Source organism: Oncorhynchus nerka, linkage group LG9a, assembly GCF_034236695.1.
Source record: "Oncorhynchus nerka isolate Pitt River linkage group LG9a, Oner_Uvic_2.0, whole genome shotgun sequence".
Lineage (NCBI taxonomy): Eukaryota > Metazoa > Chordata > Actinopteri > Salmoniformes > Salmonidae > Oncorhynchus > Oncorhynchus nerka.
In genome coordinates this window covers 50,283,649-50,298,962 of record NC_088404.1, presented here as the reverse complement: position 1 = coordinate 50,298,962, position 15,314 = coordinate 50,283,649, and the positions used below count along the sequence as shown (strand labels likewise).

The following is a 15,314-nucleotide window of genomic DNA, read 5'->3' as shown; positions in this document are numbered from 1 at the left end:
TGAGCGAGGCACGATCATGTAGTGGTTTAATTACTATGTAGTGACATGGGGAATCTGTCCATTCATTAGATAACAATTAATCAAATTGGGAATTGGAATTTATTTTTGATTTAGTGGGTGTTCACACACAGATGCTACTCCCACCCTGCAAGATAGATATTTGAAGACATTGACATAAAAACATGCATGGAAGATTGAATACAGGTTACAGATAAAAATGGAAATATTGAAGCTAAAAGGAGTGTCGTTTCATGAACAGGTACACAGTACTTGAAATGGATTTGATGGAGATCTACTCTGAGCACTCTAACTGGGGAGTCCTATGGTATTTCAACTTGAAAGGCTATATAGTGGAAATGGCAACATAGCAGAACAGATTTGGTGAGAGGTTTCATAAATCCACGGTGTAAAAGGCTGGTGATTTTCTGACAGCCCTTTTTTGTATTTTTTATTTGACCTTAATTGATACAGGTTTTTCCTCATTGAGATAACATCCCTTTTCCAAGAGAGACCTGGTCCAATAGCAGCAGGGGGAAACAGCGTTTCAGACAAAACAACACACACACCAACACAACGTTAAACAAAACAATAAACACGCATACAGTACAACAATTACACATTACGTTAAAAACTCGAAAGTCTTGACTAAAAACCGCCGTCCTAAAGACAGTTACACTCTTCTATGATATGTACATCGATCAAGTGTTTAAACTACACCAACGAAACTAGATCATCAGATTTTAAAATGTTCAGGAGAGAATTCCAGGACCACGGAGCTAAGTAACTAAAGCTATTTCTACCATGACCTGTTCTAATTTTTGGTATTGTTAGAAGCAAATGAGAATGGGACCGTAATTGATATTTATTTACCAACCTGAATAAAAAAAGACCAGAGATAAAATGGCATTTTACCCAATATGGCCTTATAAATCAGTGTATACCAGTGTTAACGCCTACGCAAGGTCAATGACGACCAGCCAACAGCGCTGTAGAGATCACAAGGATGTGTTAGACGTGTTTGATTTGTAATGAACCTGAGGGCTGCATGATACACTGAATCAAGTGCTCTCAGGGTAGTGGTTGAGGCCTGCATATATATATATAACATCACTAAAATCTAAAAGCGCCAGTAATGTACATCGTACCAGCTCCTTCTTGGCCTCCAAAGAAAAACAAGCCTTCTAGGCGATAGCGATAGATTAATGTGTGTACAATGTTCCCTCTGCATGGCGTGCTGGCAGGTGGCTGAGGGTTGAAGGTCACAGCAAGTCACGAAACAGCTAGCTCTAAACCTTGTTTACTGTACCCTCCGAGACAACATTTAGTCATACATTTAATTAAACTTTCAGAAGTGTTTACTAGATTATGTCGCATTCATTTTGAAGTTTTATCAGCGATTTCCTTCAGACAACATCCCATCATGGCGCCCCTCAGAGAAGTGACGCACACGAACATTCCCCAAACTCCCTTAATTACACCCAACAATGATATAGATGACAACAGCTAAGCATAAGAATTTGGAGGTTGGGAACACCAGGGGAAGCAGATTGGCCATTACCCTTAAAAAGGTATCAATTTAGGGTTAATAACTAGTTGTGTTTGGGACAGTAATGTGGCGAGATGGCTCCCCTGATGGAGCTGGAAGAGACACAAAGAGATGGAACTGTTTTAGAGGACCGTAACAAGAGATTGGATTCCAAGGGGAGATCATCGCTTAAGTCAGAGCAGAGAGCCTAATGATATAATAGAGAAGTCTGAAAATTATGGAAGGTTATTATGGACCCAATTTAAGAGGGAGGACTTCTCCTGTTGATGCACCGACGCGCCTTATCAAGTGCTGTTTATTTATATTCCCTGTGATGGATTCGTCACATCTGGCAGAGGTTTTTGAGTGCAAACAAATCAAGCTAAGCACATAAGTCGATAATACAGTCTGTCAGGCGCCACCTAATGTTTTTTAAACACCTAAAACCAAGTGATACAATTTGATATCATCTGAAATGTAATGCAGTTCTCACACTCAAGAGTGGATGGAGGGACTGGACGGATGGAAGGAAGGATTTCTCTGGCTCCCTCATCTGTATTCTGCTACTGTCCACATGAATGAATCAGATAGTGATGGTCTGTTTCTCTCCCACTGTCTCCCTCCCTTCCTCCATCTCTCTCTATACCTGTTCTCTCTGCCATGACCCTTCACTGTCTTTCCCTGTCTATTTTCTCTCCTCTCCATTTTCTTCTTATCCACTCTGTTCTCTCTCCTCCTCAAATCCATCCCTCATCTCTCCTTCATCTTGTACGTCCTCATCTTCACTTTCTCTTTCATTTCCTCTCCCGCTCTACTTGCTCTCTCATTCCCACCTTCTTCTCTTATCTACCTCACCTCTCTCTCATCCACTCTTTTTGGCTCTCTGTCTTGCTCTCCTCAACACATTCCCATCTTCACTCCTATCTCTCTCTTGCTCCTACGTATCTCCACCCCTCCATTCCTCTCTTTCACACTCTTCCCTCACATCGCCCTCCTCACTACCTCTCTTGCAACCCCTCCACTTCTCTTTCTTTCCAACCCTCTATCTTCGCCCTCTCTCTTTCTCACCATCTTTCCCTCTCTACGCCTTCAACCCCTTCTCTCACCCCCTCCCTCCATACCTCTACTGCTCTCTCTTTTACCCCTCCTCGTCCACCATTCCACTTCCTTCTCTCCTTCATCCCTTCCCTTTGTCCATCTCTCCTCTCTCTAATTCCCTCCCTCCTCCTCTCCCCACAGGTGGTGTGTGCATTGCCCAGTCTCTGAAGATCCCCAGGGAGCCCAAGCCGGGGGAGTTTGACAAGCTTATTCTGCGATTGCTTGAGACCTCCAACGCCCGAGCCGTCATCATGTTTGCCAATGAGGACGACATTAGGTGTGTGTCTCTGTCTCTGTCACACACACACACACACACACACACACACACACACACACACACACACACACACACACACACACACACACACACACACACACACACAGTCAGTGCACTCCTTCAGTCAGTGCACTCTAGTCGCCATCGAGTTAAAAACAGTGTTTATCCTCCATCAATTAATCCACAAACCCTTCACTGTGGATTGAGATAACAATGTTCCGATTAACTCCGGGACACTATAGGTAAGACGGCCTGTCTATGCGGTGGAGTGCATTGTATTGCAGTTCCTTTCAGCACATAAAGAACTCTGGTTATCTCGCCTTGATCTGAATAAGATTGAATTAAGTGGCAATGATCATCTGCACATTTGAATACTAAAACTCGAATGAAAGCTGTCTCAACTGAACACCTGCAACTCGAAAAAACGATATTTCTAATGCTCCTCAACGGAAAGCTCAGCACCTGAGGGTAATAAGTAAACTCAGTTTCCCAAACTCCAGAGGACTGGGTAGAGCCACATATCTTTCCTAAAATGGTTATATTAGACCGGATCTCCCTGAGGTTGAACTGAGGAGGAGTTGAGAATGTCTGGTGAGGGTGGCTTTGCAGGAATCAAAACTGTAATATGGTTTCCTTCCACATTTACCAATGACTTTAAATAGCTATATGGAAGCCATCAGGTTAGCAAAGCTTAGCTGGATCATTGGAGATATTGTATACGTATCTCAGTTTGGACAATGACAGTTGAATATCTTTCCCTCTCTCTTTATAATTGTATATATATATATGTCTTTTAATTTAACCATTATATATATAACCATTATTTAATTTATTTAATTATTTAATTTAACCATCATTATTTTATACCACATTTTCATTTACAGCAATGACCTGGGGAATAGTTACAGGGGAGAGGAGGGGGGATGAATGAGCCAATTGGAAGCTGGGGACGATTAGGTGGCCATGATGGTACGGTATGAGGGCCAGATTGGCAATTTAGCCAGGACAAAAGGGTTAACACCCCTACTCTTACGCTAAGTGGCATGGGATCTTTTAGTGACCACAGATAGTCAGGACACCCCTTTAATTCTCATCAAAAAGACGGTACCCTACACAGGGAAAAATCCCCAATCACCGCCCTGGGGAATTGGGATCTTTTTTTAGACGAGAGGAAAGAGTGCCTCCTACTGGCTCTCCACAACACTTCCAGCAGCATCTGGTCTCCCATCCAGGACCGACCCTACTTAGCATCAGTGGCAAGCCAGTGGTGGGATGCAGGGTGGTATGCTGTTGGATGATGTTGCGGTTGGGGTCGAACATATACAAGAAGTGAATCGGAATTAATCGGTTAATTTAAATTCAGTGAATCGAAATTCAGTGATTCGGAATGTAACAACTTTGTCTTCTTCTCACAGGCGTATCCTGGACGCGGCCAAACGCAACAACGAGACTGGTCACTTCCTTTGGGTTGGATCAGACAGCTGGGGGTCCAAGATCTCCCCTGTGGTCCAGCAGGAGAGAGTGGCAGAGGGGGCCATCACCATCCTCCCCAAGAGAGCCTCCGTGGACGGTGAGAGAACAGGAGACACTGAGCCTTATTGACCCTACTCAGCAAACAATGGGAAATAATGCATGTGTTTGAAGCACTGTGAGATGTACAACACTTTTGTGTTATTGGATGTGGCTTCAGGCTGAAATAAGTTTATTTTGTCTCTGTTTTTCTTGTTCACCTCAATTTTCATCCTTATCTTAGCCTTCGACCGTTACTTCCGGAGTCGCTCCCTCTCCAACAACAGAAGGAACGTGTGGTTCGCAGAATTTTGGGAAGAAAACTTTGCGTGCAAGTTAGGGATGCATGGCAAGCGACCTGGGAGCCCCAAGAAATGCACAGGTACAGCATGTTCTTTCTTAAGCACTGAGGGAAGAGCATTATCTGGGGACGAGGAAGTACCCTCCGGCAGAGGTCTGTGCGTTCCCTCAGTGCAAACCTGACTGTTTAAACAGTGCACTGCAGAGATTAGACAGTGAACAACAGAGAGGCAATAGTCTGTTGCTGGGGTGTATATTCATCCCAATGCTATACAGACCCTAACCATGATAGTCTGGACCATCTCACACCCCAGCCAATCAATGCCATGCTTTTTGGTAGCCAAGAGGTGATGGATGGATGGCACAGGAGGTTGGTGGTACCTTACTTGGGAAGGACGGGCTCATGGTAATGGCCAGAGCGGAATAGGTGGAATGGATGCCATTCCATAAGCTCTGTTCCAGCCATCATTATAACTTACAACTCAAGTTATAGCACTGTAATTTCATTCCACTGGAATTTTCACTTTCAATATCTCTGGGAATATGTAGTGGAAAGGGTTTGCTCTAGCTTGAAATGGGAAACATCCGTATGTAGCACTCTGCGAATGTACAGTAACTCTCCCAGGCGCAAGCAGCCATTTTGCAGAGACATGCTGTATGTCTGAAGATGTGGATGCATGTGTTTGTGGTTAAAGACCTCTGGAGACAAAGGCATCGGATCCAAACATTCTGTGTAAATGTGTTTCTTTGAGTGTGTGTGTGCAGGGAAACTTTACATAGTGTTTGAATTCATTATGTTTCTGTGTTTGAGCTTTTTTTCGTGACTGGGGATATGCAGAGGCAGACGGCTGTCCGTCGCCCATATCCCAGACGACACTTATTGTTCTGACACGGTGACTTGAAATAATGAGAATAATTATGGAGCTGTTGTCGCCGCGCTCTCTCTCCCCCCCCCCCCACACTCTCCTTATTTGCAATAGGATGCACACAGCGCTGCAGTGCTGATAGATTCGTCTGTTAACAACACAGCCAGATAGCCTGATTATTATCTTCTTTTTTTAACTCAGTAGGAAGGCATCAAATCACGACAGCGTGACAAACAAGGCAGTGGATTCTGTCATTAACAAAGCGGATGCGCCATGATCCAGCGAAAGCAAGTGGCACATACTAACTATTGTGTGCAGAAAATTATAAAAAGGTCTTGCACTTAAGCCGACTGAGGGAGACAGCCAGATCAGCCCGAGGGTGTTCCAAAATGAATTCCACATCACTAAGCTTAGCATATACAGCGCTTGTCTACTGAGAGTTGCATTGTGCTGACGACAATGTCCCCACTGTGTGGGCGAAAAAAAAATGTAATCCTTGATGATTTTGAGGAGTTTTTCTGGAACACAGGCACTTTGGGACAAATCCTTTGGAGACCTGGCAGACACACCAAACAGGATTTGGTAAACGCACGGTGAGAGTAGCCAGGCAGCAACAGGACCGAGGGGAGAAGAAAAAAGAAACACCAATCTCAGCTTTCCAAAAATACCCCCATGTTCGTATCTCCCTCCATTATAAAGCTCATGTAATTTTGCCTGAGCAAGGTAGACGGTTTGAAATCTGTTTGCCCCTGTCAAAATCACTCCGGGCTTTTTCACTCTATTCTTTCCCTGGTGTGGGAGCGAGGGGAGCAGCTTGAGTAAATTTTATTAGCAACTCGAGATTGAGTTTTAGTGCCGTGAGGAGAGGAGCTGCATGGGCATCTTTTATCTGGAGCTGTCGCTGTCTGCAGAGTAATCATGCAACAAGACAAACGGCTGAATCAGCACCACCTCTGATCATTGTCCATATGTGTGTTTGTGCGTGTGTGTGTGTGTGTGTGCACGTGTGTGAGCTTATTTTTTTGTTTGTGGCCATTGCAATATCACACAATATCCCCATCCCTCTCTTAAACCTATAAAGAAAAGGAAAAGTGCTGACATGCTGAAGAATGCATTTTGTGTTTAGAACCAGGTGTTTGGTGCAGACATACAGTACCAGTCAAAAGATGCCAAGAGTGTGCAAAGCTGCCATCAAGGCAAAGGGTGGCTACTTTGCAGAATCTCAAATTGTAAATATATTTTGATTTTATAAAGACACAAGGCGAGACCCAGATGCAGACACAGGAGGCAGATGGTTCGAGTCTCTGATAGTTATTGAACAACGAGGGGCAGGCCAGAGGCAGGTCGAAGACAGGCAAGAGTTCATAACCAGGTCAGAGTCCGAACAGTACAGGGCGGCAGGCAGGCTCGAGGTCAGGCCTATGCAGAATGGTCAGGCAGGCTCGAGGTCAGGCCTAGGCAGAATGGTCAGGCAGGCTCGAGGTCAGGCCTAGGCAGAATGGTCAGGCAGGCTCGAGGTCAGGCCTAGGCAGAATGGTCAGGCAGGCGGGCTAGATGTCAGGGCAGGCAAAAGGTCAGGCAACAGGAGCTTGGAAAAATGCTGGTTGACTTGGCAAGACAGGACGAACTGGCAACAGACAAACAGAGAACACAGGTATAAATACATTGGGGGTAATGGGGAAGATGGGTGACACCTGGAGGGGGGTGAAGACAATCACAAGGACAGGTGAAACAGATCAGGGTGTGACAGATTTGTTTAACACTTTTTTGGTTACTACATGATTCCATATGTGTTATTTCATAGTTTTGATGTCTTCACTATTATTCTACAATGTAGAAAATAGTAAAAAGAAAGAAAAGCCCTGGATTGAGTAGGTGTGTCCAAACGTTTGACTGGTACTGTATATGAACATTTGCGTGTGTACTTACAGTATATGTGTGTATGTGTATCTGTCTATGTAAGCAAATGTGTGCACAGACTTGTGTGTCATCACATAGACGGAGTAAACAGGAAACCGTGAAATGGATGCACCTTCGTTGGCATACAGTAAGTGCTCTCAGACATTACCATCAGATACTGTATCCTGTGAAATGTCAATGATGTTTGATTTAGCGTTGCGTCACAGCTATGCTCTCTTCTCTCATTACATCCTATGTGAGGCTAAGGTTTAGTCATACTGCAGTGCAAAGTGCCATTATACAATCACAGATGTATCCACTTGCTTCTTATGTAGTTCTTACCCTGCAGTGTTTCCTCTTCACTATTAAGTTGGGCAACCCGCCTGGCCGCCACCCACTTCCAGCCTCAATTGCCCACCAGGAAACAAAGGCTTGTCCAGATACCCAAAGGCAGAATGTTCAGTCACAAACACACACTCAACATCACTGGTGGAACAGCTCTATAGTTTCTCCTACCTTGAAGCAACAAATACAGAACTGAAGCCATAGAAGTCATGGTACAAAAGCTGTTCTCCACTGGGAAACGGAAAGAGTCATAGGATCAACAGACACTTCTGCACCAAGCAGTGGTACACGATCCACTGCAATGTGATATAATGCAGAACTAGTGGGTCACTTCAACAACTCAAATAAATGGTTTTGTTCTTTGAAAGTGTGTCTGTGTGTCAAGTAGGTCAGGCGTGTTAAGTGCTCTGTTAAATTATAATTGCTCTGCGTCGCAAACTCCTCATTTAGTTCTCTGTTGCTCCGTTTTTCAGCATCTTGCGGTGTTGATAACATTGAATACTATGTGAGCACTTATCTTTAGTAGCGGAGGAGAGGGAATCAAAAGGAACTCAATATCGAAAGGGATATACTTCAGCTCTATGGTGCAAATGCTCTCTGGTTTTGACACGTCATATATTAAATGGAGGTTTTCACGCAATTAAATAGCTGTCACTTCATATTACAAACTGTCATTTTTGGTTATTTCTTGACAGAACTCCGGGGCCAGCATCAATCTCATCCTCATCCTCATCCTCAGGCAAAATGGTAGTGAATTGTATACCGTGATAATGATTTCCAATGAACCCTTACCGTATTGTGTTCCTTATTCTTTCTAGTGTTTTGTTACATTTTTGTTGTCTTCAGGCTATGTGGGCATTTTGGTCCATAAATCACAGTAAATAAGGGGTAAACACCCTTTTGTGGTCCTATTGATTTTCATGTATTAGTCTGAAAGAGAGAGTGAGAGAGGGGGGTGGGTAGCGAGAGAGGGGAGAGAAAGAGAGGGGGAGAGACAGAGAGAGAGAGTCACTTGAGGGAAAAATTTGAACATGCTCTATGGCTTTGTGGGGATGGTCTTGAAGGGCCTTGATCATTGATGGTAATTAATCAGGATAATTAAATATCTTTATTGACACAATGGCCTAAGGTCAGAGGGAACGGTGTCTACATTCCATCATGCTGTCCGTGTGCTGCTGGTGATATTGTCAGCATTCGTCTCTGGTGATGAGCTGTAGACATGTTCACAGTCTGTACAGTAGCTCTAAGCACCTCATTTCCCATTTCTAATGTTTTATTTATTTTTTAGCTTTGTTTAACTAGGCAAGTCAGTTAAGAAAAAAATCTTATTTTCAATGATGGCCTAGGAACAGTGGGTTAACTGCCTTGTTCAGGGGCAGAACAACAGATTTTTTATCTTATCAGTTCAGAGATTTGATCTTGCAACCTTTCGGTTACTAGTCCAACGCTCTATCCACGAGGCTACCTGCCACCTCCAAATGAGTGTGTCCATTGTTTTTTAAAGCAATACAATAACTCCTACCACTCATCCAAGCAAGGAAATCCATGCAATGACTGCAGATGGTTTTTTCCCCCTCCTCTTTGTCCCTACTGTTAATGTCATCATACTTTCCCTGGTATAGTCATGTGATTTCATTAGAACTAAGCACATAGGCACTTAGTCAAAATGAACAATTGAAGAAAAAAATAACTAGTGTTTCAATTAAATATTGGTATAGATACTGGTATACCTACTACAGTCACATCCAAAATTGTTAAAGATGAGCAAAAAAAAGACTATATAAAATAAATCATACAAATACTGAGCTAAGCTCCAAACAATGTTAAAATTATGTTTTATTATACTATACTACAAGTAATATAATTTTTTTCTCAAAAAGATGTGTATAAATAATTGTTGTTACTTTGTGCACCCTCCCCTTACAAGGATAACGACACTGAACCTTTTTCTATAATGTTTTATGAGATTGGAGAACACATTGGGAAGTCTCTTAGACCATTCCTCTATACAGAATCTTTCCAGGTCCTTGATATCCTTCAGTCTGCACTTATGGATTGCCCTCTTCAATCAAAACCACAGGTTTTCAATGGGGTTCAGGTACAGGGACTGAGATGGCCATTGCAAAATGCTGATTTTTGGGCAATTAACAATTTGTGGATTTTGATGTGATTTTTGGTTCCAATCCAAGTACTAATGCCGTTAGCAAGCTCCAGGCATTTACATTTGTTACTGTCATTTAAGTTTTTTTTCTCGCAACCTTTCCAAAGAGCCTATTGGCATGCAAGTGGCATCAACAGTAATTGTAGATTAAGAGACTTGGTGACCCAAAGATTCAACCAATTTCTGTAATTCTCCAACTGTGGCCCTTCTTTGCCTCCAGAACATTTGAGAAGTTACGCATGTGACCTCTACCAGGCAAGTTTACCACTGTTCCAGTGGTTTTGAACTTCGTAATTATTGAGCTAATAGTGGTTAGTGGTTAGTGGTATATATGCATATTGTATGCATGCAATATAGCTCAGTATTGTTTTTTTTGTTTTTTATAAAAAATGTTTTGCTCATCAAGGATTACATACAGTAACACAGCAATGCGATGGAGTATTTTCCCTTGTTTTAGGCCACAGCTTGTTTTTGTCCACAGCTCACATATTTCAATTTCGCTTTCCTATTATGCAACAGACAGACTTGTCCACAGATGCCCTGAGCTTTCAATGTTTACGGCACAATCACTTCATGCCTCCAGTTATGACTTTCTGATGTGTTTCTGATGTATTCTAACCTTGAACAATGGCAGTAAGAATAGAACACTAAACCGGAGCAAGATTGGTACGATTGCAGCTTTAACCAACAATGTGGATCAGAATCAATGCAGACTGCCCTGAGACAAAGAAAGCAGGCTGATGTCAATTGAACTTAATTATAAATATTTTATTACAGATTTCTGCTTTGATGCACTTTACCTCAGCCGAGCAAAGTAGCCAATTTGTATCCTCTTTCGAAAAAGGTTGCTACTGTTCTCTTCCCCTTTTTTAATTTTATTTAACCAGGCAAGTCAGTTAAGAACAAATTCTTATTTAGAATCGACGGCCTACCCCATCCAAACCCAGATGACACTGGGTTAATTGTGCACCACCCTATGGGACTCATTTAAGACATTTACATTTAAGTCAGATGAGCGACTGGGTTGGTGCATTCACCTTATGACCTCCAGTGGAACAGTAGTGCATCTAAATCTTTTCAGGGGGAGGGGGGGTGAGAGGGATTACTTTATCCTATCCTAGGTATTCCTTAAAGAGGTGGGGTTTCAGGTGTCTCCGGAAGGTGGTGATTGACTCCCAATCACGGCCAGTTGTGATACAGGCTGGTATTGAACCAGGGTCTGTAATGACACCTCTAGCACTGAGATGCAGTGCCTTAAGACCGCTGTGCCACCTGGGAGCCCCCTTCAAGCATGCAACGATACAAAATACTGAACAAATTCCCTGAAAGAGGTTGGAGTCACATGAAAGCTTACTCTTGGCAGACATTTTGTCCTGCCCATTGATGCCACATCTTTGCACTCTTGTGTGCTTGATTCCAAACATATCCAGATCAAACGTAATCTTGACAAAAACCCAGTCTGTCGCCCTTTCCCTCCATTTTTGTCTACTGGTTCTCTTCCCTCTAATGACTTGGCTTCTTGATTTGAAAGCAGAGTGACAGTCAGGGGAGGAGTCACCTTCTATTGGAGGTTGGAGATGGAAGCTAAGTGCACAGCGCTCAGGAACATTTTGGAACGTACACTTTTGATTAGGGATTTTCTTCAAAGAGACTTATAGGGTAATATGTTACATCTTCCGCCAGACATCTTCCCAAGCTTGTTATAGTATCAAGGGCCTGCTCTTGACATTCCCCTTTGAAAGTAATGGCGAAGCTGAAGTGAATTGATGCGAAGGGTTTCTAACACCAGCCAATCTCTTAGGAGAGATAGTGTGGGTCGGACAGAATATAGGTCTGACTTACGATACAGTCGTGGCCAAAAGTTTGGGGAATGACACAAATATACATTTTCACAACGTCTGCTGCCTCAGTTTGTATGATGGCAATTTGCATATACTCCAGAATGTTATGAAGAGTGATCAGATTAATTGCAAAGTCCCTCTTTGCCATGCAAATGAACTGAATCCCCCAGAAACATTTCCACTGCATTTCAGCCCTGCCACAAAAGGACCAGCTGACATCATGTCAGTGACTCTCTCATTAACACAGGTGTGAGTGTTGATGAGGACAAGGCTGGAGATCACTCTGTCATGCTGATTGAGTTTGAATTACAGACTGAAAGCTTCAAAAGGAGGGTGGTGCTTGGAATCCTTGTTCTTACTCTGTCAACAATGGTTACTTGCAAGGAAATACGTGCCATCATCATTGCTTTGCACAAAAAGGGCTTCACAGGCAAGGATATTGCTGCTAGTAAGATTGCACCTAAATCAACCATTTATCGGATCATCATGAAGGAGAGCGGTTCAATTGTTGTGAAGAAGTCCAGCAAGCACCAGGAACATCTCTTAAAGTTTATTCAGCTGCGGGATCGGGGAACCACCAGTACAGAGCTTGCTCAGGGAATGGCAGCAAGCAGGTGTGAGTGCATCTGCACGTACAGTGAGGCAAAGACTTTTGGAGGATTGCCTGGTGTCAAGAAGGGCAGCAAAGAAGCCACTTCTCTCCAGGAAAAACATCAGTGACAGACTGATATTCTGCAAAAGGTACAGGGACTGGACTGCTGAGGACTGGGGTAAAGTCATTTTCTTTGATGAATCCCCTTTCCGATTGTTTGGGGCATCCGGAAAAAAGCTTGTCCGGAGAAGACAAGGTGAGCGCTACCATCAGTCCTGTGTCATGCCAACAGTAAAGACAATTCATGTGTGGGGTTGCTTCTCAGCTAAGGGAGTGGGGTGAGTGAGCCCACCCAATTTTACCTAAGAACACATCCATGAATAAAGAATGGTACCAACACATCCTCCGAGAGTAACTTCTCCCAACCATCCAGGAACAGTTCGGTGATGACCAATGCCTTTTCCAGGATGATGGAGCAACTTGCCATAAGGCAAACGTGATAACTAAGTGGCTCGGGGAACAAAACATCGATATTTTGGGTCCATGGCCAGGAAACTCCCCAGACCTTAATCCCATTGAGAACTTGTGGTCAATCCTCAAGAGGCAGGTGGACAAACAAAAACCCACAAAGTCAGGATGTGGCCCAGAAGTTAATTGACAGCATGCCAGGGCGGATTGCAGAGGTCTTGAAAAAGAAGGGTCAACACTGCAAATATTGACTCTTTGCATCAACTTCATGTAATTGTCAATAAAAGCCTTTGACACTTATGAAATGCTTGTAATTATACTTCAGTATTCCATAGTAACATCTGACAAAAAAATCTAAAGACACTGAAGGAACAAACTTTGTGGAAATTAATATTTGTGTCATTCTCAAACTTTTTGCTTCAACTGTACACTGGCCATTAACATCCTACCTGTAGATTTTCAGCCCAACACTAATCTAGTGCACCTGATTCTAATAATTAGCTGGTTGATAAACTGAATCAGATTAGTTATAACTGAGGTTGGAGTAAAAACCTACAGGAGAGTAGTTCTCCAGGAACAGGGTTGGAGAGTACTGGTCTAGGTTTACTGGATTAGACAGGACGATAGGGCTTTGAAGGATTTGGAATGTATAGCCTTACATTTATATGTTTTATAGGCCTTGTATAGGCACTCAGTAAAGTCAGATGGTTGTAGGAAATAGATCTCAACATCTTGGAAAGAATACAGTCATAAAAACAATGAACCCAGATAAGAGTGGAAAATAAGTGGCACTGGTAGTCTGAGGACTTTTATTAGCGGCCAGAAGTGCCCTGCCAGTATCCTGAAAAATTCCTTAGGGCTACTTCCTCCTTGCCAAGAAACAGGAGATCAGACAAGGATATGCAAATATCATGCCTGAATTGTATATATCGTTAATTGCTAATGTATACATTTTCTATGTAGAAAAAAAATACAAAAACACACATCAACTCCCACCTCCCTTCACGGCATTCGTAGCAGGCTGCTGTAATTCAAATAGAGACATGTGCAAGGCAACAAAATACACTGGGCCAGTGTGTAATTGCACATTTGCTAGTTTAAAAGCATTCTAAATATTAAATATCTTAATGAGCAAAACAGAAAGTCATTAGCAGAGCCCCTGTGAATGGAATGATATACAGTGCCTTTGGAATGTATTCAGACCGCTTGACTTTTTCCACATTTTGTTAAGTTACAGGCTTATTCTAAAATGGATTACATAAAACCATTTCCTCAGCAATCTACACACAATGCCCTATAATGATGAAGCGAAAACAGGTTTGTAGACATTTTTACAAAGTTATTAAAAAACAAAAACAGAATACCTTATTTACATAATTATTCAGACCCTTTGCTATGAGACTTGAAATTGAGCTCAGGTGCATCCTGTTTCCATTGATCATTATTGAAATCGAGGGAGGAAGTGCCTTGGTCAGGGAGGTAAACAAGAACCCGGTGGTGACTCTGACAGAGCTCCAGAGTTCTTCTTTGGAGATGGGAGAATCTTCCAGAAGGACAACCATCTCTGTAGCTCTCCACCAATCAGGCCTTTATGGTAGAGTGGCCAGACAGAAGCCAATCCTCAGTAAAAGGCAATGACAGCTTGCTTGGAGTTTGCAAAAAGGCACCTAGACTCTCAGACCATGAGAAACAAGATTCTCTGGTCTAATAAAACCAAGACTGATGAATGCCATGTGTCATGTCTGGAGGAAACCTGGGACCATCCCTACGGTGAAGCATGTAGGTGGCAGCATCATACTGTGGGGATGTTTTTCAGTGGTAGGGACTGGGAGACTAATCAGGATTGAGGGAAAGATAAATGGAGCAAAGTACAGAGAGATCTTTGATGAAAACCTGTTTCAGAACACTATGGACCTCAGACTGGGGCGAAGGTTTACCTTCCAATGGGACAACGACCCTAAGCACAGAGCCAAGACAACATAGGAGTGTCTCTGAATGTCCTTGAGTGGCCTATCCAAAGCCCAGACTTGATGCTGATCTAACATGTCTGACGAGACCTGCAAATAGCTGTGCAGCGACGCTCCCCATCCAACCTGACAGAGCTTGAGAGGATCTGCAGAGAAGAATGGGAGAAATTCCCCAAATACAGGTTTGCCAAGCTTGTAGCGTCATACCCAAGAAGACTCAAGGCTGTAATCACTGCCAAAGGTGCTTCAATAAAGTACTGAGTAAAGGGTCTGAATCCTTATGTAAAAGTTATATTTCAGTTTTATTGTTAATGCATTTGCTAAAAATGATAGAAAACAGTTTTTGCCTTGTCATTATATTGTTTTGTGTGTAGATTGATGAAGGAAAAAAAAGATGTATTCCGTTTTAGAATAAGTCTAATATAACAACATGTGGAAAAGGTCAAGAGGTCTGAATTCGTTACGA

At 42.8% G+C, this 15,314-nt stretch overlaps 1 protein-coding gene across 1 annotated transcript in view; it reads left to right on the top strand.

Annotated features, from left to right (window-relative positions):
- LOC115134474 (metabotropic glutamate receptor 8-like) overlaps positions 1-15,314 on the top strand; it is a 94,114-nt gene that overhangs the window by 31,327 nt on the left and 47,473 nt on the right. Inside the window, exons 5-7 of the mRNA XM_065022156.1 lie at positions 2,765-2,900; positions 4,316-4,470; positions 4,654-4,791. Coding sequence (XP_064878228.1) covers positions 2,765-2,900; positions 4,316-4,470; positions 4,654-4,791 — 429 coding nt within the window. The remainder of the gene's footprint in view (positions 1-2,764; positions 2,901-4,315; positions 4,471-4,653; positions 4,792-15,314) is intronic.